The 25,824-nt window shown below is 38.0% G+C and overlaps 2 protein-coding genes across 8 annotated transcripts in view; one reads left to right on the forward strand and one right to left on the reverse strand.

Moving 5' to 3' along the window:
* EMB25 (DEAD/DEAH box helicase) overlaps positions 1–25,824 on the reverse strand; it is a 246,607-nt gene that overhangs the window by 109,563 nt on the left and 111,220 nt on the right. For all 6 annotated transcript variants that reach the window (XR_016352771.1, XM_089787043.1, XM_089787041.1 and 3 more), the window contains 2 exons: positions 25,413–25,805; positions 24,846–25,079 (listed from right to left, as the gene is read on the reverse strand). Coding sequence is in view for 5 of the 6 variants with exons in the window: in XM_089787043.1 (XP_089643169.1) it covers positions 24,846–25,079; positions 25,413–25,805 (627 nt within the window). In the remaining variant the exon portion in view is untranslated. The remainder of the gene's footprint in view (positions 1–24,845; positions 25,080–25,412; positions 25,806–25,824) is intronic.
* On the forward strand, positions 7,288–11,081 carry LOC149551548 (uncharacterized). Of its 2 annotated transcripts, XM_089787038.1 has the most exons (7): positions 7,288–7,597; positions 7,789–8,443; positions 8,583–8,815; positions 8,931–9,083; positions 9,232–9,632; positions 9,770–10,175; positions 10,310–11,081. In XM_089787038.1, exons 2-7 carry the CDS (start codon positions 7,821–7,823, stop codon positions 10,888–10,890), a joined length of 2,397 nt encoding a protein of 798 aa, XP_089643164.1. In that variant the 5' UTR covers positions 7,288–7,597; positions 7,789–7,820; the 3' UTR covers positions 10,891–11,081. The 2 variants fall into 2 exon arrangements, with proteins under 2 accessions (XP_089643164.1, XP_089643163.1); XM_089787037.1 differs by having other exon boundaries at positions 7,288–8,443.

The raw sequence follows: 25,824 nt of genomic DNA on the forward strand, positions 1-25,824 counted from the left end.
GCGGATTTGCTGATAGAATTTACCATCAATTTTGTGCCCTGAAATATTAATTATTGTTCCTACGTTCTTCCCTTCTTGGCCATGGCTGGTCTATATACCTGCGATTTCCTTATTAGAGGGTGCACATTCATTGATCAGGGTCGGCATTCAATTAGTAGGAGTAAAGTTGATGGTCAGCAGTTGGAAATTGTGAAGACCAGTTCATTCTTGGGGTCAACGTATTGGAGGACTGATTGAGAACACCTACATTGTGTGACAAATAAAAATCAGGTTCTAATAATTATTAATTAGTTCCAGAATTTTGTGTAATCAATTTGTTCTCAATGGCAACAATAATTTGCAAATGGTTACATATATATTAACATATGAGTGGCAATTGTTTCTAAATAAAGGGAAGAAGAGATTCTATATTGTCTATTCAGTCAAAATTCAATATTATTATTGAGAATTTTAGTATTTCCAATTGTGATAAAATTTAAACACATACTTTGATAATTGAATTGCTGACCAACTGTTTGACAAAATGTCGAACTCCTGATTTGTCAAGGTAATTGATGTGTTAAGATTTAATTGTTGAACTATAACCGGCTAGAGGTTTTTACAAGATCTAAGTGGACTGACTTCCCCCTTTCAGTTGTCCCTAGATGGCCTTGCTCACCTCCTTCCCTCTGGGCAGGAGCTGAATGAGCACGTCAAGACCAACACTTACAAACAGTATATCCTCACGACATGGAGAGCTCTGCTCTCAATGTTGAGAACTACCTGATTCTCTAGGGCGGGGTCTTTGTTCGCCCTCGGTACCTCACCTGCCACTAGACTCATGCCCTCTGCATCTCCTTGGGATCCTTTGGGGTTTACTCCCATTGGCTACATATATTGACAGATCACCAAAATGATAGAGAGGATAGGATTCATCACCTTTTCCCTCTTGGGAAGGCAGTGACGGAGTTCCATTTTATCTTTTGCTGCCCCATTTACTATGAGATCAAGGGGAGGTTATATTACTTGTGTAGGGAGTGCGAGAACCCATATTTTTTCTTTGGTTACACCGATTACCGATGTCTTGCCCTTTATCTCCAAAAAGTGTAATAACCCGTGTCTCGGCTATAACTAAACAAATGTATTTTGCCAGCTTCCAACTTCCTTACCTTATCAAAAGATTGTCATTTTAACAAACATTTGGCAAGCAACACTAGCTATCACTGTATATCATGCTAAATACTTGAGCAATTAATAAGGTATGCAACCAGCTGCTCACTAAATCAGATCTTTATGTGTTTTGCATGAGTGAATTGTTAAACTTTTCAACTAAAATTCTGAATTCATTCATTGCCTATCCAAACTATAATATAAATGAAATTTATTTGCATACTAATATTTCAGAGTCAACTATAACATTCAAACTAAATGACATAGATTGAAATTACATTTAGTAAATTAACTTGTCTTAATTACAGTTGGAACCTAGTGATTTTGCCGACCCTGATATTCAGAAATTGCATGTAATGCTCTAGTGATCGCAAATCATTCCCTACAGCACTCACGATGTGCAGAATAACATGTTTGCTGCAGCTCATAACAACTAACTTCGCTCGAACAACATACCATATTGAATTATGAAATCCAACCACTTTGTCCTGTCAAGTGTAACAAGCTTTGTACAAGCCTTCTAAGCTTCACTAAAATTAGGATCCTCTTGATACAAATTCTTGAGTTCTTTGAACCCAACCACCTCAATCTGTATCTCTGTCAGCAAAAGATGTCTTCTACTAAGAGCATTCGCAACCCTATTAGACTTCCCACTCTTGTGTTTCAAAACAAATGTATAACTCTACAAAAACTCAACCCATTTCAAATGCCTTTGATTCAATTTTCCTTGACTATTCAAATATTGCAAAACTTGATGATCCATATACAAAACAAACTCCTTGGGAAGAAGATAGTGTCTCCACTCTTCAATGCCTAAACTATAGCATGAAATTCCTGATCATAAACAGAATTTTTTTTTTGGCATCATTCATCTTCTCACTAAAATAATCAACAGGTCTACCTACTTGGCTCAAAATAGCTCCTATTGCAATACCACTAGCATCACAATCTGCTTGAAACACCTTATTAAAATTTGCAAGTGTTAAAACAGATTGTTTTGTAACTTTTTTGTTTAAACAAATTAAAACTCTTATTTGGTTCTACACTCCACTTAAATGCTTTCCTCTACTCTCTCATTGTTTCAGTCAAGGGTCCACAAATACTGCTAAAACCTCTGATAAACTTTCTATAGAAAACTAGTCAATCCATGGAAAGATCTTACCTTAGTCGCACTCCTTGGAGTAGGCCATTTAAGAATAGCCTTCACTTTCTCAGGGTCCATTTTTAGACCTTCTGTTGAAACTGCAAATCCTAGGTACACCTACTCCTTCACAAAACTACAATTCTTTAGATTTATCAACACTTTTTCTTCCCTTAACTTATCAAACACCTTATAGATATGCATCAAATGCTCCTCTAATGTCTTACTAAAGATCAAAACATCGTCTAGGTAAAGGATGACAAATTTACCCAAAAATTCCTTTAATACCTCATTCATGAACCACATGAAAGTGCACAATGCATTTGTTAGCCCAAAAGACATGACTAACCACTCATACAACATTCCCTTGTCTTGAAGGCAGTCTTCCACTCATCTCCTACTCTGATGCATCAAACAGATCTATCTTTGTAAAATACACAGCTCCGTTCAAACAGTCCATAATATCATCCATTTGCGGCAATGGAGATTTGTACTTGATTGTGATCTTGCTGATAGCCCACGAATCTGTACACATACTCATTCTCCATTCTTCTTTGGTGCTAATACTCCTAGTACATCATATGGACTCAGACTCTCTCAAATCAACCCCTTCAACAACAACTCATGCACTTATTTGTTTAACTCCTCACTTTCTACAAGGGTCATTTTGTGCGTTGCCTTATTTGGCAAACTAGCTCTTGGAATCAAGTCCATCTGGTGACAAATCTTCCTCACTAGTGGTAATCCATCAAGGACATTATCTGAGACAATATCTGGAAACTCTTCTAACAAATTTGCAACTTCTGAAGGTACCTCTCCTAATTTTATTTACCATCTTTTGGAATTATAGCAAAACACATATGCTCACGCCTCATACCCTCTAGGAACTTCTTTCCATCAACAGAACATATTCTAGCAGCACTACATACCTTTTCATCTATATCTGTCAATGGCTTCAGCTTATGTTTCACTCCATCCTTCGTCAAAGTATAGGTATTTGCATGCCCATCGTGTGCAACATGCCTCTCAAACTATCATGGTCTACCCAATAACATATGATATATGTCCATAGGTATGATAGCACAACACCTCATCCTGGTAGCTTGAAACCTTGCACTTTACTAAGCATTGTTCAATGACCATGACCTTGGGGTCATCCTGCACCTAGGCAATATGATGTGGACGCATTCAATTTTAACTTTGTGACCAACTTTTCTGACACCAGATTGTCAGTACTTCCACCATCAATGATCACATCACAACACTTATCTTCACATTTGTTCCTTGTGAAAAACAAGCTCCTCCTTTGATCAGGTTCATTCTCACCACTCAGCAAGACTCTTTTGTTAACTAGGACTTCTCCTCTTCAGCATCTTCAAAATGTGATGATTTTGCATCTTCATCAACATACATAACTCTAGCCTGGCCTCCAGTTCTTCTATCAATCCCTCCTTGGCACTGGGAACACTAAAATGCACTATGCCCTTCTTTTTTGCAGTGAAAGCATTTTCCCCCAAAAACCTCCCCTTCCATATTCTTGCCCTCTTCATCTTCCTCTCTGATCTCTATTGTTCTAATAATGGAAACGATTGGAATGGTTTCCCCTCTAGTTCTAACAACTACTACTCGCCTCATCCTTATTCTTTTAATCGTCATTCTGGCCTCCATAAGACCGTACGCCAAATCTTCCAACACGACCCCTTCTACTATTCTTGTTTTCAAACTTCTTGTTCAGCTTTTCCTCAACTCTTAGTGCAAATTGGTATGCCTCTTCAATAATTTTCATTCAGACCAAACTCAGTTCCTCCTGAATGCTTTGCTTCAACCCATTAAGATAACTGGAAACTTTCTCCTTCTCATCTTTTCCATGGCCTGTTCTGATGAGAACTCAGTAGAACTCTTCAGTATACTCTTCAAGAGATCTTCCCACTTGCTTCAACCCTTGCATTTTCTTCAACAAATCAAGCTCATAATCCACGGGAATGAATTGTCACTTCAATTTAGCTATCATCTGGTCCCATCTTGTGATTTTATCATTCCCTCTTCTATTTTGCTCTAAATGAATCTCTTGCCACCAGATCTTTACATGACCCTACAGTTTTGCCTTCGCAAACTTAACCCTATCAGGATCCTCAATATCTTCATATTGAAAGTATTCTTCCAATTCATTGATCCAATCGATCAAGTCCTCCCAGTTAAGATTTCTTGAAAAATGTGGGAATCTCAAACTTAGGTCTCTTTTCAATCTTGGAAATGGCCCTAATAAGCCTCTCTTCTTTTGGGTTCATCATTGCCTCTTCTTCAGCATTTTTTTCTTCTTTTCCTTTACGCTTGCTTTCATCTCTTACAGCAAGATTTATTCCTCTGCGCATTTGTTCTACCAATGCTTGCATTGTAATATCCCTTGTCAATTCGAACCTCAACTGTTTGATATAGTTTGAATGATCGTAAGAAACTTAGAATGTTCGCAAATGATATTACAATACCTCTTACAATGAACTAACATGCAAGTGAAGCTTTTTTTAGCATTTTCAATGCATATACATGGAAACTAGATATGGAATGCATACCTACAACCGACATTTTGACAAACAATTGGCATACAACTATTACGCTGATCATATATGCTATTAGATGGACATTTTGTCAAACAAATGGTATGCAACATATATCTCCTTTATTGAATTCATTCTCATGTACAATGTTACTATGAATTTGCCAAGACAAATGGGCTTACAATAATGACTACAGCAATGCCAAACCTGATTTTGAATTATCACTTACAACAGAAAAATTATATGCCTGAGATTACAATGCTAACTACTAATAGTTGCAAGAGGAACCTGATAATAGTGATGCCCATAGATGGAGATGAAAGTTGCAATTGGAATCAAGCATAAATACTATAGTGCAACATTGTTCACACGTATTATGGCAGTAAGGAAAAAAATTATTACTAATGGCTGCCAAAGATGAATCTTCAGGTCTGTATTCGATAGTCCTTCAATATTCTTCAAACCCTTTGGTTATTCCTTAACTTTAAGCACAAATAGAACTCCAAAATGAAGCTCTCCTGAATGCCAAATTCAGTGGATATTTCACCACCTCAAATAGTTGCAAAACTGAAGAATTGATGCTCTCCAATGGCTAACTGAAATCAAAAACCCTTAGTTTCTTCTCCCAAGTTCATATCAAATGCAATTGACAATAATCGGATGCTTAACAATGAAGCTCTTGCCTCTATTTATTATTTTCCTTCACCCTTCTAGAAGGAAATAAAATATTATTTAATTGCACTCTTTAGAAGCTTCCCCCTTTCCAATACAATAATTAGTTGTATTTCTAGAAAATGCACTCTCTAGAAGCTTCCCCCTTTCCAATACAATAATTAGTTGTGTTTCTAGAGAATTAAATTAATTAAATATAAAGTCACCTTTAGATTTATTTATTTGTTGACTTTAATTTAATTTATTTCTCCTCATTTCTCCACTTAGCCTTCGGAGAATGAAAAGCTAAGAACTCCATTCAGGGTGTAAAAGATGGGGAACATTACATGCATCTATCTCTGGAGAGCTCTAAAACCCTCAGGTGTAGCACCTACAACTCTTCCGCAATGCTCTCTTCATGGAGGTATTTTCATGCTTCCGCTAAAACCCTAGTGCAAACTGCCTCACAATCGATGATTTGTCTGTACGCTCAACCCAAACCACGATCCTAGTGCAACTGCCCCATAGTCAGCGATGTGTTTACACACTCCAAAATTCCTACTCTAATACCACTTGATGACGGTGCTACCCTTAATAACACAAACACATAACAAAAATAAGAAATAACAATTTGCAAGAACATAATAGGGGCTTCTTATTAGTGTGGCAAATGCAGAATTATGGAATTTTGAAATACAATATGCAAACCCACATTGGCGCTTTATAATAATTTGCAACACAGAGCTGTGAAGACAATTTACGATCACTCCTTATATAGGCATTTTTACACTGCTCAGAAGTTTCTAACTTTCTAGACATCGAACCCTAACCTTTGAGACCAACCCTAAATTAACATATAGAGTCGGCCCGATACACCTTTGACACTTATTTTGAAAATTTTGGTCAGCCCAAATTTGGAAGGCCATAACTTTTGAATTGTTGCTTTGATTGACTATTATAACCCCTTTTCAGAATCCTCAACTTCTAATCTATTGAGCTTAACTTCCTCAAGCTCAACCACATTTTGGAGCCCATCCGGAGCCTCTAAAGCCTTCAAAACTAAGCTTGAAGTTTTTGTACCAAATTTGCACACCAAAAATCCGTAATAACTCCACAAATACTCATGATATGGCACTAAACCTCAACTGGCTAGATGATATATCTAAGATGAACATCCACCTCTGAAATAAGGACATTCCGAGCTTGTATGACCAACTTACTAAATATCAAGCCTCCAAAAACAACAACTCTACACTAAGACAACCCTTATTCAAGAAACAAAAAGAAAATATTTTTAGGTGATGCAAGAATGCTCTTACACCCAGGATGCTCCTGCATCATGATGATCACTTGTATTTGTAGAAGTTATTAAAAGGTCGTTGACGATCTGTAAGGATCCAAACCAGGAAAATAAGAAGACTCGGCAAAAAATAACCAATACAAGAGGGAAATGATATTATGTTGTACTACAAGTTCTACCTCTTCTGTTATATCGGTGATAGTCAAGGCTAATATAAAGAAGAGGCGAGATAATACATGGAACAAACTGAATGCATCTCATTACTTATTTATACATTTATGTACATTTTATTTAGCCCACATAGAGAGAAAGTATGTATTGGCTAATAAGTAAAACCATAGTTCCAAAAATCGCCATGAAATCGCCGAAATCGCGATAAGATTCATGGCTCCCGATTTTTTTGGAATCGGAAATCGCTGGTGGCGATTTTTTCGCATGAATCGCCTGAATCGCCAAAATCGGCGATTCATGGCAAAAATCGCCAAAATCGCCATCGGGTATCGCCAGAAATCGGCCGCGGCAGCAAGGATAGAAAGTTCAATTTTTTAAAAAAAACACATGTTTTATTTGCTTTCTAAGTTGACTTTCCTCTTTGTTATAACCCTAAAGAGCCTTCTATTTGCTTAGTATGAGTAGAAGAGAGGAAGAGTGAGAGAGAAGAAGAGAAAAGAGAATCCATAGGTTTCCAACCGGCAAGAAGGAAGAGCACCAAAGAGATCAGAAGTCCATTTGGGGAGGCCATAAATTGCATTGGGAGCATTAAGGAGTCAATATCAACACTCCTCAACTCATTTGCAAGAGGTAAGTGTTGGTTTTTTTTTTGCATGTTAGTGTAGTATGCATTTTTTGTTAAATTTTTTTAGTGTTCATTTGCAAATCTTGAATGTTTTTTATTTTTAGTTTTACTAAATTGCAAACTAGGGTTTGTTGTTTTGTAGTTTTTGTTTATTAGTTGCAAACTTTGATTTTTTACATGAATTTTTTTATTGCAGCAGCCCTTTGCTTTCATTTTCCAATTTCCACAATGGGTAAAAAAGATGAATGCTGGAAATATAATGAAGAGTTTCCTGGGAGAACCAAATATCAAACAAAATGTATATTTTGCAAAGAAAAAATAAATTCGGGAGGTATCTATAGATTGAAATACCACATTGCTGGCATACCTGGCCATGATGTCACAGTTTGCACTCAACAAACCGCTGAGGCAAAACGCTCTTGTTTAGTGGCATTAGAAAAAATTGAACAAGACAAGTTGACTAAGAAAATGCAACTTGAAGGGTTAAGAGGTATTGGCTCCCGTGCTCCCACATCCGCAACCGCATCTACATCTGCAAGTGCATCTGCATCAGCTTCCACATCCGTAGGTTGTGTTGGGGAGGGTTCTTCTAGGCCTCCTTTTCATCCTAGTGCTAGTGCTCATGTGAGTGTTAGTGGTAGTCGGTCTCATACTGAGACAGAGTCCAACACCAACCTATTGCGGCCTAGAGTGCGGAAAAGCAGAATGGATAGTTACTTTGTGCCCCGCACTACTCCTGGCTCCCAACCCACGCTTGAGGGCATGGGTTTGAACAAGGAGATTCATGATGCTGCCAGAAAAGAGATTTGCAAATTCTGGTACTTTTGCAACATTCCATTTATTGCAGCCAGGTAATTGATTCTTTTTTCTTTGTTATCTTCAAAGTTAAAGTTAAAAGTAAAAGTAAAACTTTAATTATATCTACTTGTTTTATGATTTTAGTTTTTGACATCTAAATTTCTAATCAATATCATTATCTATTTGTGACAGGACTCCTTATTGGCAGAACATGATAGATGCAGTTGCCATTTGTGGTCCGGGGTTTAAAGCCCCAACTGAGGCTGAGTTGAGTGGATACCTCCTGGAGGAAATGGTTGAGGATATGAGGCATGAGCTTGAGGACAACCAAAAGGAGTGGATCGAAAAGGGTTGCACCATCATGACTGATGGTTGGACAGATAGGAGGGGAAGAACACTCCTCAATTTTCTTGTATCCTGTGGAGGTGATTGATCATTCTACTTTCCTACATACATAATTTTGAATCGTGATTGACTATTTCAAATTTTGATTTGTTGATTGCTAATAGTAATTATAATTCATTGTTTTGTTACTTGTAGGATATACCATGTTCCTCAAATCCATTGATGCTTCTGCTCATGTAAAAAACGCCACATACTTATGTGAGGTTATTGAGGAAGTTATAGCAGAGGTGGGGGAACAACATGTGGTGCAAGTGGTGACGGATAATGCAGCAAGTTATGTTGCTGCAGGTAAACTTTTAACTTTTTAAGTTTTGAAAATAAATTTATTTGAATTTTGAACTTTTTCTAATTCTAACTTAGAATTTCTAAGTTTCCTAAGTTCTAAGTTCTAACATGTTTGAAATTTGAATTTCTAATTATCTTAAAATTGTTGTAGGCAAACTTTTGATGGAGAGGCACCCCACCATATTTTGGTCCCCTTGTGCAGCACACTGCCTTGACCTCATGTTGGAGGAAATTGGCAAACTTGAGTGGGTCAAGTCATGTGTGGAAAGGGCAAAAAACATATGTAAGTTTATTTATAATCATTCATTTGTCCTTAGCACAATGAGGAAGTACACAGGAGACAAAGAGTTAGCTCGTCCAGGGATCACGAGGTTTGCCTCGAATTTCATCACCTTGCAGTCCTTGTTGACATCAAGGGATGATTTGAGGAGCATGTTTGTTGGGCGGGAGTGGATTTCATCTTCCTATGCTACGACCACTGCAGGGATAGATGTGGTGGATTGCATATTTGATGATGATGGTTTTTGGAAACCTGCTAGAGAAATACTTAAGGTAATTTTATTGCAATTTAACATTTAATATTTTACAGTTTACTATGCTAATTGTTTAATGATTTAGTTTTACCTTATATTATTGAATTATTCTATGTTTAAGTTTTGACTCAAATTTTTGTTTTACTTTATATGTAGGCCACTGAGCCTCTTGTATCTCTCCTACGAACTGCTGATGGGGAGAAGCCCTCTATGGGCTACATATATGAGGGCATGGATAGGGCCAAGGAGGCCATTAGAGCTCAGTATGCAGGAGTGCAGGAGAAGTATGCCCCTATTTGGGACATCATTGATAGGAGATGGCAGAATCAGCTCCACAGACCCATCCATGCAGCAGCTTACTTTTTGAATTCGGCATTTCGTTTCCGTCCTGACTTCAAGGCGGATGAGGAGGTTCTCACCGGATTATATACAGTGATCCAGAGGTTGAGTACTGATGAGGATAGCAGTGCTGCAATTATTGAGCTTGATAAGTTCAATAATAAAGAAGGGCCACTTTTCTCTAGCAGGGTAGCCATAGATGCTCAGGAAACAATACAGCCAGGTAAAAATTAAATAATTTATTCAATGTTCATGAATCTAGATTCTAAACTTAAAGTTGATTATGTAATTTTAGAGTTAACTTGTAATTTGTAATTTGTAAATGAGACTAATTATTTTTATTTTCCCTTATTTCAGATAGATGGTGGCAAATGTTTGGGGCCACAACCCCAAAACTTCAAAAAATTGCCATTCGTATTCTGAGTCAGCCAAGCAGCGCTTCTGGATGTGAGCGCAGTTGGTCCATGTTCGAGCACATCCACTCGAAGAGGAGAAACAGGTTGACAGTGCAGAGGTTGAATGATCTTGTCTTCGTTCATTACAACCTCCGTCTTAGGATCAGACAGATTTTGGGCACTGACTCCTCTCCGATCATTCTGGAGGAGATTGATCCAGAATCAGAGTGGCTCACAGAGGTTGTAGATCCAGTCTTCACTGAGGAAGACCGTGCGTGGATTGACCAGGTGGATATAGAGGCTGAGGCAGCTAGAGCACGTTCTTCAGGCATTGGTAGACGCACACGTGCACGCACAGACACAGGCCCTAGCGACATTCGTGAGCCCATCTTATATGCGGGAGATATGGCTCGACAGTCCTCTAGGACCTACATTAGACGCCTTGCTACTAGGCAGACTGGATACTCAGAGGCTGAGGCTGAGGCTGTAGCCGAGCTTGAGGATGATGTTGAGGATGATGATGACTATGAGCCTGAGGCTTGAGCTGGAGCCTTGTTTTTATATTTTGTTTACAGATATTGATACTGAATCATTGATAGACATATGTTTCAAAGTTTCAAACTTTCATGGATCTTAATCTTAGATTCTTACATAAATTTATGATTTGATGTCTTATGGATCATCTTACATACATTCTATGATTTAAATCATTATGATCATTTGATTTCTATTTACTTCAGCTAGCCTACAATTTACATTTTAGAATCTTAGATAACATAGTTACGTATGTGATGGATTTTATGTTTCATGTTTATGTATGTTAAGTTTTAACTTCTATTTGATGATGTTATAGTGTGCTTAAGTTATATTCAATAAAGGGTGCATGAAATAAGTTTTAAATTGTTAAAATCTTTAAATTTAAAGGGTTTTTTCAAATTTGCCGATTCATCGACGATTCATTGCCGATTCATTTCCGATTCACGATTCGATTCGACCTTGCCGATTCCGATCCGATTCCGATTCACGTTTCTTTGAGTAAAACTCACAAACACCCAAACTAGGAAGGGGCTGATAGACATATCTACATATTCAAACACAAGACAGTAAGGAAGAAGCACATGGAGTTGGCGTTTGGTCCTGTGGCCCTCATAATCCCCTATGATTCTCCCAAAGGCATACTGATCTCTGAGTGGTGCTGCTTGTGGAGAGCGCGTGCTTGATAATAATGCCAATTGAGGGCCGCTCACAACCTTGCTTTCTTGGTGTCTAGTCTACAAGAAATGTACTGACATGCACCCTACACCAGTGACCTAACTGGAGGAGGTAGTTGTCACATCCTTCCAACTAGTATCAATGGTTTTGCACCCTATAACCTCTGCTCTATTATGCACGTAGTTGACTGTATATTCTCACTACTCCCTTGCTGATAGTGATCTAAGCTCCTCAACTGTGTTATTTTGATGTCACCCTCTCCCTGTTACTGATACCGAACTCCTCCCCTTAACCACAGATGCAGATAATGACCATACGAATTCACCAGCCAGGATAAAGGACTTGCAAGTGATTTTACTACCATTTGATTTGCTTCTGAATTAGACTCAATTGAATAATATATGCTGCAAATTCTTACCTAAACTTGGAACAATCTTCAAGAGACACTAGGGCTACGTCCAATCTCCCAATTCTCCTTAAGGGTTTTTGTCCTTAAGAAAACCAATCACATTTAAGCAACCTTGATGTTTTAAAACAATATTATATCTCATGATGTCAATCCCAAGGAAGCTCATTGCTTTTATAACCTCGATGTGAGGGGAAGTACAAACAACTAGGCAATGTGGGATAAAAGTCATTTTCGTCTTCTAATCACTTAAGTTACTTTTGTTATAAAATGACTTTAAGTTATAAAGTAATTTTATAAATCCACTTTATAAAATAAAGTGACTTAACTATAGAAAAGCTCCTCCACTTAGATATTTCTCCAATGAAACCAAATAAACTCCAATGACCGGTTGGCATCCTCAAGATTAATTGGTTGGCATCCTCAAGATTAATGTCATTAGCCTATTTAAATAGAAAAATAGACCAACAAGGCGCCAGCAAGGCCTAGCGCATAGAAAGGGGCATTACAGTCCTTTCCCGAGATTGCTTGCCCTAAACCAATCTCAATGTTGGATGCTGTAGGATTGATTCACCCTCCCAAGTGGCATCTTCATATGGAAAATCTTTCCAGCGAATAAAGTGCTCTCTAATGGATCAGTTACGTAGCTTCCTCTCCCTAATCTCAATCACCTTATCTGGGACCAAAACCAATTTCCCTTCCTCATTAAGTGGGGGTAATCCAAAGGAAGGCACTACATGTTGACCAATCAATTCTTGAGGCAAGACACGTGAAAAACATTATGGATTCTACACTCATCTAGCAAGTCCAACTCATAAGCAACCTCTCCAACCCTCTTGGTAATGCGATAGAGACCATAAACTCTAGGCTGAAGCTTTTTGGATCCACCCTTCTTGAAGGAGCTCTACATGTAAGGTTGGAGATGAAGGTAAACCATGTCACCTAACTCAAAACTTCGCTCTATCAAACAGTGTAGATCTTCTGTTGATTCTGAGCCTATAGGATATTCTCCTGAAGAGATCTGAGAATGTCTTGTTGATCCTGTATCCAATCTCCAGCTAGCAGTGCTCTGTTGTCTCGTAAGACTAGATCAACGAACAATAGAGGTTTGCTGCTGTAGAGAGCTCGAAATGGTGTCATCTGAACAGACATGTGGTAGGAGTTGCAGCAGTACTCCCCTAAATATAACCATTTAACCCAAGCTCTATAATGCCCCGCTACATAGTTCTGGAGATAACCATCCACCCATTTATTTACTATCTCAGTCTGCCCATCCATTTGTGGGTGGTAACTCGTACTAGGTGTCAATTCCGTACCTACTAATCTAAATAATTCTTGCCAAAAAAGTGATGACAAATCTACTATCCCTATCGCTCACAATGGTCTAGGGTAGACCATGTAGACGAAAAACCTCTCAAAAAAACAACTGGGCTACTTGAGAGGCCAACCAATCTGCTGCTATAGAATAGAAATGAGCAAACTTAATCAATCTGTCCACAACCACAAAAATGGAATCTGTGCCCTGCACTCTCGACAATCCTATAATGAAGTCCATGGAGATACTCTCCCATTTTTCTATGTTGGAATAGGAAGAGGCTATAATAATCCTATTGGGAACTCGTGCTCCGACTTGTTCTGCTGACAAGTCTAGCATTCTTTGACATGTTGAAGGACATCGTCCTTGAGGCCCTTCCATGAAAACCTTTCTCTAACCTACCTATAGGTTTTGAAGAAACCTGGGTGTCCGGCTGATGATGCATCATGAAGAGTATCCATAATTTTTACCTTGAGCTTAGACTCTGGCACGAGGTAGATCCTATACTTATAAAAAATCAAATCATCGATTACTTTGTACCTACTATCTTGGAGCTACCCATCCATGATCTGAAAAGCTTGAGTATTCTTAGAATACTGAACTAGTAGTTGGAACCTCCAATCTGTTGATATCTCTGAAATGGCACAACACTCTACTACTAAAGGTCTCGTGGAAAGCGCATCAGCAACTATACTATTCTTACCCTTGACATCCTCAATGTAAAAAATATAGCCTTGAATCATGCTAACCCACTTTTTTTGTCTTTCATTGAGATCCTTCCATTCTAAGAAATATCGCAAGCTGTTGTGGCTTGTCTTAACCGTGAATTTGCCACCCACAAAGTACTATCTAAACTTGGTTAAGGCGTGCATAATGGCTAGCATCTCCTTCTCATAGGCAGAATACAGTCTCTCATTGTCCTTGAGCTTCTGGCTCTAATATGCTATCGGGTACATGTCCTGCATCAAAACTGTGTCAACTCCAATCTCCGAAGCATCACACTCCAAGACAAAAGGGTGAGAGAAGTCGGGAAGTGCTAGAATAGGGCATGTGCTCATCACTGTCTTGAGCCTATCAAAGTCCACGTGAGATCGATGAGGGGAGTTGTTGTCTGAGAGAAGCCTCAAGCGAACCTCCTATAATAAGAGCAAAGACCAAGGAATCCTCTCAAATCTGATACATTCCTCAAAGGCAGCCAATCTAGAATTGCTTGTATCTTTTCCTGGTGTACCTTAACCCCATCTGCACCAATCATGTGTCCAAGGTAACGAATCTCAGTCAATCCGAACTCACACTTCAATTCCTTCGCAAACAATGAATGCTCCTCCATAATGCTAAGTACCTCATCTAGGTGTTGCAAATACTCCTCTCAAGTCCTGCTAAAAATCAGGGTATCGTCAAAGAATACCAACACGCTTTAAAGATATGGTTTGTACATGATTGAAATGTGGCAGGCGCATTAGTGAGCCCAAATGGCATAACCAAAAATTCAATGTCTATAGTGGCATCTAAAAGTTGTCTTATACACGTCCTCCTCACGAACACGTATTTGATGGTATCCTAATCAAAGATCTATCTTCGAGAAATAGACTACCCCATGTAGTTCATCTAATAACTCATCAATGCAAGGAATAGGGTACATGTTCTTAATGGTCCTCTTGTTGAGAGCACGGTAATCAATACACATGCAAAGAGTAACATCCTTCCTCTTCACCAAAACTACCGAAGAAGCAAAAGGGTTGGAGCTGGGTTTGATGTGTCCCATGTCTAAGAGTTTCTTAATCGTCCTTTCTATTTCCTCTTCATAGTGCCCAGGGTGATGATAAGGAGTGGTGATGACAGGCTTGGCGCCCTCTTCTAACTTGATGATATGATCAAACCCTCTATCTAGCGGAATACTTAGGGGTATGGCTTCAAAGACCCTCCTGTGCTTATCAAGCACCGGTTGAATGTCACTGTCCTAAGCCCAGTGTAGCCTTAGAGGAGATGAAACAATGTGTTGTCGGCTCCATGTCATCATGTCTCATAATTGCTTTCATCCTATGAGCTGATATCACTCTGGGTTCACCCTCAAGCATGACCTTGAGAATCACCTACTGACCCTCCTGTATGAATTTCAGTTGCATCTTACTATGATCAACTGTATGCCTGCCGATAGTCTATAACCACTGCCTACCCAGCATGGCGTCTAACCCATCCAAATCAATGACCTAAAAATCTGCCTCTAGAAGATAGTCATCAAAGTGAATCGAAAGCCCTGACACTTTACCTATGCACCTTAATCTATCACCCCCTGATACCTTAACTTCAAACTCTGGTATATCGTCAACCTATAACCTTCTCTTCGAAACCCAACGTGTGCTTATGAAATTATGTGATGCACCTCTATCTAAGAGACACACAATACGCTACCCTCTAACTACGCCCTTCAAACAAAAGGGGTAACCAGTGGGATCCCCTGAAAGAGAAGCTATAATAGGGGACTGTCTCGGAGTCGATTCCTTCTTCCGCTCTTTAAAAGGTTGTTCCTCATTTCCTTCCTTATCACTGCCATTAACATTGTTGCCTTCCTACTGCTCATCCTCCTCTTCCGAAAGAACCTTAACATAATGTATTTCCCCCTTGCCCAAGCACCTATGATCTAGTGTCCGTGGCTCTCTACAACTAAAGCATAACTTCTTCCTCCTTAATTCATTCCATGTTTCAAAGTCCAACCTTGTGGGGAATGTCTTTTGTCTTGTTCTTCTAGATCAAAGTGGACCCCTTATAAGGTTTCTTAGGAGATTGTAGTATCGAAGAAGGTGGATCCAGATATTGTGCCATCTTAATAGCATCATCCAATGTGTTTGGTTTAAGGACCATGACCAAACCTCTAAATCTGTCCTATTAACTCTCAGTGAACAGCATTACGTTATGTTGTTCTGTCATATCCAAAACCATAGCCGAGATCCACTGAAACTCATGAATGATGTCATCTAAAGATCCACCCTATCGCAACTGCGCCAAATCCTTATAATAGATCTCAATGTCCTTCCACATTTTGAGTACTTCATGAATCTCATATGTCGATATTCTAGAAGACCAATACTAATAAAATATCAAATGTGATATCAAACATTTTTGAGTACTCGGTGAATATCATGTGTCAATATTCTGGAAGACTAATACTCATGATATCAGATGTAATATCAAAGCTTATTGAGTAATTGGTGAATATCATATGTCGATATTCTGCAAGCCAGTACTATATCAAATGTGATATCAAAATGTTGGAAATCTTTTGATCAATGATTTCCTTATATGTGTCATTTCTAATGGTTCTTGTGTTTATCCTCCCTAGCTAAGAGGGAGTGTTGATGTTTGGTAGCTTTAGTCAGATAAACTTGTATATAATTATATATGAGATATAAATAATACATATGTGTTCATAGGCAAGAGCCTACAACACAACAGTAAATTGTGAGCCTCTTGTCGGAGACGTCTTGGGTTCGAATCTACTCGATATTAACATCTAATAATAACTAATCTAAACAATAATAAATAATCTAGGCTTCAACCAATTACCTATCAATATATATATATAGTAGATAGATATATAGATAAATAGATATTGTGTGTGTATTCATTATATATGAGATATAAGTTTATTGTTATACGAGAGAAATTGATATAATAATGATATATATATAACTAAGATTACATTTGTTATTACATTAGTTATTTAATTAATGAATAGACATGTCCCGTGAAGGGACATGTCTCTTCATGGCTTAGACTCAATATAAATATGAGATCGCTGCCACTTGGAAAACACATATCAAACATCATGGCAATGCTTAGTACATTTGTAGCAATACTCAAAAACAATAATTGTTTTCTTGAAGAGGAAGAAATAAAATTCAGGGGGAGTTTACATGACAAAGGGAGAATGTCTAATTCTTTGCAAGCTTGGGTGGCAATGTGAATGCTAAAAATCCTGGTATGATCAACTTGGAATCAGCTCTTTATTGTGGTAATCAAAGAAATAAGAATGTTGCTCCTACAGAGAGGGCGTATGTGTTGAAAGAGAATCTCACCCATCCTTATACATGTTAGTTATGCATTCTTTTTTGGGAGAAGTCTAAGGTGAAATCCTTCATTCTACCCTCTACGAGTAGGGATTGTGGAGCTACATTTTTCTCTAAGAAGTCTGAGATGAAAGCCCTCATTCCACCCTCTATGAGTAGGTATGGTGGATCCACCCTCTACAAGTAGGCAGGGTAAAAATGCATCATTCTCAAGGAGAAGTCTAAGATGAAATCCTTGTTCAACCCTCTACGAGTAAGTATGGTGGATCCACCCTTAGCGAGTAGACATGGTGGAAGTCATGTGTGACTCCATGACTTTAATCTTATGCTTTTATGGTTCACCCTCTAGAAGTAGCTATGGTGAATAGTGTTATGCTGAGATAACAATGTTTCATTGAGAAAATTTTTGTTGAGAATTTTTTATTGACATCTTGGTTGCAGCTATGAGGGCCTACCATACTAACAATCTCTCTCTTGCTAAGAGGAAGTGTTGAAGATTGTAGCTGCGATAGAAATTTTTAGCTATAATTGTTCTTGAGAAGAGATTTATGATGATATTTCCGTCATATTCATTTCTATCTTTCTTATAACCAAGTGAGCACAAGGTTTGCTAGTTGTCTCCTAAATATCTAACATTTAATTATATGGAGAGACATGACATGCAAAGAGACATTGTACTATCCCGATCAGGATATTTGCTAATGTTTCCTTTCAACAATACACTCAGAGATAAAACATTGCAGATAATTTCCAATACATTCGAAAAACAGTAGAAATGCCAACCGACACTTTTTCAGCCACTGCTTGAATACAAGATCATATTCAGATATATATAAATGTAATACGAGACATTCAATAAAACCAACGGTTCTCGACAAGATAACAATTCATTATTTCCAAAATAACATTCAAGATGTCAAACATATAACCATGAATTACAAACTAATGAGATGAAACCAGCAAACTCTTATAGTTCCTTAAACAAAGTTATTGCCTTATACAATGGCAATATAACAACCAGCAACTAAAATGTTATTGTATTATACAACAGCAATACAATAACCAATACACATAAACCAATCCTAAATACAGATTTAATAGTCAAATTGGAATGATAGGATAAGAACCTATAGGCATGAATGAAACATCTGAAGTGATGTTTCCCGGGACAATGGGTTTGCGTCCACTGTCTGCTAACACGAGGGGCTACGTCCTCCAACTAGCTGAAAGTTGACGCTTTCGGAGACTCACAAGAGAGGAAACTAAACTGAATAATAAAATCAAGCATGCCCAATGATGAGCCTCTTTCCCTTTTTAATATGCAAACCAAGACTCTTCGACTCCTCTCTGGTTTCCGTCTTATTTCCTTGTGGCTCTTCAACTTCCCTAAGGCATTTTGTCTTGTTCCTCCTTGCCCCTTTGTCCTTTATATAACATTAAATCAACTTTTTTAATATTTTAAGCCTATGTCTCACAGTCATTTAATATTGCATAAAATAAGACTTCAATATTTCTAATGTTCCAAAAAGGGAACATTACAAATCTCCCCTCCTTAAAATTGCTTGTTCTCAAGCAATTACTACCAGGATCTCATACGAGTCTGCAGGCAACCTAGTAATCCAAACTGAAAACAATTTCGGCCGTACTACGAAGCCAAATGTCTCTCTATAATAAATCTCTCAATCGAATCCCTGGATCCCATATAACTCTCTAAAAAAACTCAACACCTGCACTTGCAAACTAATCAACCCTGACCAACACTATGACCACAATAAAATCCTCGTCCAACCATAGATACAATCTACCAACACTTAGATCCCAAACTCTATTACGCTGCCTCGCTGCTATGATATGATAGAAATATATCCAGGGTCCATGTATAATCCAATAGAATGTGAAGACCTGTCCTAAATGGATGATGTAAAAAATGAGCTGCTCAAAAACTGAAACCACCATCCCATGGATATCAAAGTTCAGACTGTCGGCATAAACTTGGAGAATTCCCAAATGCATAGGTGCTATGAGAATGAAAGATGCTGAGAGACTAACCACAAACCTCAAATAAAATATTCCAACGAGAGCTGATCAGAGGTTGATGAAGAAAATTCACCCAACTCTTGAATGGAATAAAATCAGAAAATATGTTGGGACTAATCAGACGATAAGCAACAGAAGTTGATTCATCATTCCCCTATTGAGATCCAAATTCACTGCTAGAACCTAAGCCAGGATCCCAAAGTCTACAATCAAACTCTTCCTCGTCATGGCAAACAAGAGATGATCCCTCATTTAACACAAAAAGAGGATTGTCGGATGTCCAATCAGCAACAACTTCAAACAAAGGGTTGTCAACAAGCTGGAATTGTTCTGAAGTTTTTCTACTTAACCATTTGGGGCAGCTATACAAGTCATACATCTGCTGAATGCTCTTAAGTTCGTCAATGACTTCCTGGAAAAACTCTTGCCTCATTCTATTTTCATGTTTTTGAGAGTGTTCCATGAGCTTGATTTGATATTTTGCTCCCTGTAGAGATAACTAAGTTTCACTCAATGCCTCCCAAACATACCTTAGCATCTTATTGAGATCCTCAATCTCATTTTTTTCCCTATTTGACTGTGCTGCAAAAATCTCAGCAGCCTTGAGAATATGATCCCTGTTGGACAGCAGATATAAATAATCTGATTTCATAGTCTCTAGGGCTGTTTTGACCTTCTGTAAATCGGCCACATGCCAATCACCTTCTTCTTCCCTTGGGACTTTCCTGTAAAGCTCCTCAACCAACTCATGGGCACGATCATACTGCACCAAGGATGCCACAACCATGTTTTTACTAACCTTCAATTGATTCTGTAAGGCATGTGTTTCATTGTCTCCCTGCTGAAACTGTTTACTGTCTTGCAGTGCCATCTTAGGTTGTTCCTCTAAATTCATGTTTTAAGTATCATGAATATATGGCTCATGATACCAAGGTCCACAACTGTTATTACCTTGAGTGCAATCCGATTCATTATTCTGCTTGACAAAACTCACCTCCAAGTCACCAACGAAGAAACCTGTACCTCATGTAACATCTTCTATGTGATCGGAAGTAGGTTGTTCATCTCCAGCAGTTGTTTGTTCTTCTTTTTCAAGATCATCCAAAAGATAATTCTGGTCTATCAGAATTTCTTCGTACACCCCTATGTGTTGTTCGTTTGCAAAAAGATCCTGGGCCAACTCCAGATACTTTTGGTTTGCCCTATCAGTCATACTTAGTTGCCCTAGATAAAAATCTTAGTAGTCATTGAATGATAAGTCATTCTGAATTCGGTTGGGAAGCGTTTTATGCTCTATAGACATCAAGTATTTCGGCTTTTAATTCAGATTGATCACCAACACATTGGTGCGCATTCTTGTTATGAGTTTGTCCAGAACAATCATTCTGGAATTGAGGATAAGGGTTCATAGTTTGGGTATCAAATGATGACTAAAGGGGATTCATTGCAATTCGTTCAGTACCAAGTGCTAATGCAAAAGACAACACACTCTAAGGTGCTATATATTTTTCTTGAATAAACATGCGCTCTACATCACCTTTTTACCACTTTCCTTCAATAGTATTCCCTTTGCTAAGAACCCTCGGAAATCATTTGGCCACATAGCTATCAATGAATCATATATTTCTGTAGCATCTCCTAAGTGCCCCCCAATCTGAGTATGCCTTTCCTAACAACAAATCAACTTGATTCAAACTATTTGACTGATTGGAAATTTCATCAACCTGTACATTTCCCCATCCTATTTGTTTACTTCAACCCACTATAATGATCTTAACCGGATTTGAAAAGAAATTCTGATCTTGGACTAATTCTCTGCTACCACTATACTAATTCTCTACTAAGGTAGAATACAGATACTGGTTTTTGGACTTATAGAAATTTCGTCAAACAATTGTCAAGAAACCCAATCCTTGAGTAAGTTGTTTGCTGATATGTACTGTAATAACTACTAACAAAGATAGAATGCAAAGATTACTCAAACATGTAAGAAGCTAAGTCCTTCAAACAAATTTCTGAATGGAGTTCAATTCATTCATGAGTCCCCCTTCGCTGTAATCCATTTCAAATGCGTGACTGGTGCAACTCCATAACAACTCCCAAGCTCTCGTTCTGGTCATACGCTGCATGCACTTCAACTAATACTACCTGACTGCTCTGCTGGTTATCCTGTTAATCACTGTATTCCCGCGGCAGGAGTGGCGGAATGGAGCTAGGCCAAAGCAGAAACACACAACACTGGTGACTATAAGTTTAATAAGCTTCCAACACAACGTATTCATTTCCTGGTGCCACATCCTCAAGGTGCGTGCTTACTATTGTTTCGTCCAATCATATTTGTAGGAGACTCCCTCATGTAGAGACATGGATATTGTTATCGAACTGCTATTCCAACTTATAACTATTGCAGTTTCCCTATGCTAATCTTAGTCATAAAGAGATAGGTATACTGGAGAACAAGATTCACGTGATTTTTTATCTTACGGGGTGTAGCTGAGTCGTCTCACATCTTTTCTAGCCCTCAAACTCCCATACTACTGATTTTGACCCAGCACTAATATCCTTGGAAATCTTCTTCAAATAAATCCTTAACTTTTGTAGTCGGCTATGAAGTCAGGTTTGCGTCCAACTTCACATTAAGTATTTCCTTAAGGGTTTTTCGTCCCTCAAGAAAGATAGCCAAGTCACAATTAAGTAACTTCGAATTTGTTTTTCATCCTTCCGCCTAAGGTGTTTCACGACAACTCACCTCTGACCATCGTTGCATGGGAACGACATCTGTCAAGCTGTTATGCTGTCTGCAGTTGAATGTTCAAACATGGATGGTTGATTTTGTAACTCCCATGTCCACCAGGCTTCCCGCCGTTACACTCTGTACACCCGCGATTCTCTATACAATACTTATAATAACAATCGCTGATGCTCGACATAGTCACATGCCACGTTTCGAGAACACCATCAATTTTTTGTCGTTTATATTGGGGATTTAGACAAATATCCATCGATTTTTTTTTGACCAAGTGGTAATTTAAAGGTTGGAGTATGCGACGGTTTCACTCAACGGTAGGAGTTCAAGCTTCCTTCAAGTGTTTTAATTGCCCATAACCACTACTACTGATGTTGTCGTCTAGATATTGCTTTGTAGAAACTCCCATAATCACTCGCCACAAACGACTGACCACTCTTTTGCATGCGAATCAAAGAGAACCGTTACTTCACCGGTTTATAGCTCCTAAGCACTACAACTCTTGTAGCTATTTCCTTTCACGACAATTTGCACCAGCCTAACACATGATTTTCGGTTGATCCAAATCGTCTTAGACCGGCTCAAAATAAGACTCCCAAATGTAGTCAGCCTGCGACTCAACCACTTACATCAATACAGTCTAGTTCTCTTCAGATGGCTTAAAGTAAACTTCCATAGTTGGTTCTAAACCAGTTTTCTTCTGGAGCCTTGAATGCGATTGACAATCTCACTACATAAAACATTGTCGTGACTCCAGCCCTGTATTCAAAATGGAATGTCCTGCGATACTGACAAGATAAGGCTCAATGCATTTGCCGAACACATCAGATATAAACTGATGTTCGAGCTAGAAAAATGAGACAATTAAAATAACGACATTTATGTTGAATTTGGTTGTGCTAGTTAAAGGCCTGGCTTGGCCAGTCTCTACATTTGCAACCCAAAGGCTTAACTTACTGCTTCTATTATCCTCCTTTAAAACTCATTCAAACGTTAAGATAAAAGCCCATAATCAACTAACAAAATTTATTTTTGCACCATCTGGGAAGCCAAAGACTTCTACGGTTCTACCTCTGGTCCTAGAATGTCATCATCCATCAATTTATGGATTCCTATCCTAGTATAAAATGGCATGCGGCTTCTTGCATTGTAATTGCCATCAATACAAACTCCAGCAAGCTTCTCTTCCAGTCTTGCAAGATCTGAGAGAGGAGGTAAAGATGCGCTTGAGAAATAAAATCTTCTCTCTATATGGAGAAAAAGACAAAGCAATTGTTGGGGGTGCATAAAAAATCTTTCTTAGATCTATTGTAGGAAGACAGTAGCCAAAGGACTCTATAAGAATATTTTCAGAAGATAAAGCTTAATTTCCGAAAAGAAATTTAATGTGACCCTTTTCCAGAAATCTAAATAGGTTGTTATAAATACTACTGTTATTGAACCTCATAGGCTGGCAAGACCTTAGGCTCTGATACCACTATACTATCCCGATCAGGATATTTGCTGATGTTTCCTTTCAACAATACACTCAAAGATAAAATATTACAGATAATTTCCAGCACATTCGAAAAACAGTAGAAATGCCAACTAACACTTTTCCAACCACTTCTTGAATACAAGATTAGATTCAAATATAAATAAATGTAATACAAGACATTCAATAAAACCAATGGTTCTCCACAAGATAACAATTCTTTATTTCCAAACTAACATTCAAGATGTTGAACTTATAACCATGAATTACAAACTGATGAGATGAAACTAGCAAACTCTTATAGTTCCTTAAACAACGTTATTGCCTTATACAACAGCAATATAACAACTAGCAACTAAAATATTATTGTATTATACAATAGCAATCCAATAACCAGTACACATAAACCAATCCTAAATACAGATTTAACAGTCGGATTGGAATGATAGGATAAGAACTTGTAGGCGCGAATGAAACACCTAAAGTGATGTTTCCCGGGACAATGGGTTTGCGTCCACTATCTACTAGCACGAGGGGCTACATCCTCCAACTAGCTGAAAGCTGAAGCTTTTGGAGACTCTCACAATAGAGGAAATTGAACTGAATAATAAAATCAAGCATGCCCAACAATGAGCCTCTTTCCCTTTTTAATATGCAAACCAAGATTCTTCGGCTCCTCTCTGATTTCCATCTTATTCCCTTGTGGCTCTTCAACTTCCCTAAGGCATTTCATCTTGTTCCTCCTTGCCCCTTTTTCCTTTATACAACATTAAATCGACCTTTTTAATATTTTGAGCCTATGTCCCACAGTCAATTTAATATTGCGTAAAATAAGACTTCAGTATTTCTAATGTTCCAAAAAGGGAACATTACAGACATGCATCTGGAAATATGAAGAGACTTGCATATAGAAAATAAAGAGACTTTCGATTATGATATGAAGAGACTCTCAATTTAATATATATATATACATATGATTGCTTTGTGTAATAAGCATTGTATTCAGTTGAAAACATTGTAGTTGAACTTCTTTTAATTTAATAAAAGAGAGATTTTTTGGTGTGGCCTGATTTTTCCCCTAAAGTTGGAGGGTTTTCCCCGGATAAATTGGTGTCTATTTGTTCTTGATTTTGGTTACTGTTGTTTATCTTTATTTCTGGGCTAAAATTAACAATATGGAGCAACATTGCCTTAAAAACCAATGCACAGAAATAATCTCCAAAAATGATAGTGTTCCATACCTGTAGAAAATCTCTCCATCCAGTTGGTTCAATTTGACTTATCCGTTCTTTAATACGGCTTGCTTTTGCTTTTAAGTGTACAATCTTTTCCTTTTGTACAAGATTTAAATCTGATAGCCTTTGGAACTCTTTATACCATTGTGTACTTCTCAACCTTCTTTGAAAAGAATTTATAAATGTCTTGCTTTCTCTGTAAATCCTCTGTGCTTCAATAAATGCTTTTGGCTTTGCTATCTATAAATTTCAGTAAACAATCAGACTGTCAGCACAAAGCTACCCTTTACACTATTTTTTAAGAATTATGGAAATTACTATTCAGTAAAAGAAAAATCATGATCTACTGTTAAGCATCGTAACATATTGAAACGGACAGATTGAACATTAGAAAGTTACACACATGGGTTTTAAATAGAAAGCATTTCCTCTTCATGTACCCTATTAAATATTGCAGAACAGTATCCTTTCATCAATGCCTAACTAATAAAACCAACAAATTATGTAAATAATTGCTAAGTAATCTAAACAATGTTTCTGGTTGGTCAAGATAATTTTGTTAAAGTATCATACCTCATCTTCAGAAGAAAGATTATGCAAAAGGGGCACATTTAAGCTCCATGACCATGTGTCAATCGCTCCTTCAGCACGCCATACATCACCATATTTTGATTTTGCCACTTTTTCCCATGCAGTATTTACCTCCTCAAGTTTTTTCTTTAGTATTTCTCTGGAAGGAGGGTCACCGGGAGTGAGAGGAACATTAGGTAAGCCACTCTTATATACTGCTTTAATCCATCTTTCAGTAAAAAGGTACCATGTATTGTCCGAGCCTAATGCAACATAATAAGACACCACTATGTCCTGTCCTTCTGAACCATTTGCACTGTCTGAAATAGCCATTTCATCAATTGCTGCCTCACCATATTGATCTATGCCACCGTTGTTAGGACACCATTCCTCTATCTGCAGCATAAATCAAGAT

Source organism: Cupressus sempervirens, chromosome 6, assembly GCF_028749045.1.
Source record: "Cupressus sempervirens isolate cs-2001-9-10 chromosome 6, ASM2874904v1, whole genome shotgun sequence".
Classification (NCBI taxonomy): Eukaryota; Viridiplantae; Streptophyta; class Pinopsida; order Cupressales; family Cupressaceae; genus Cupressus; species Cupressus sempervirens.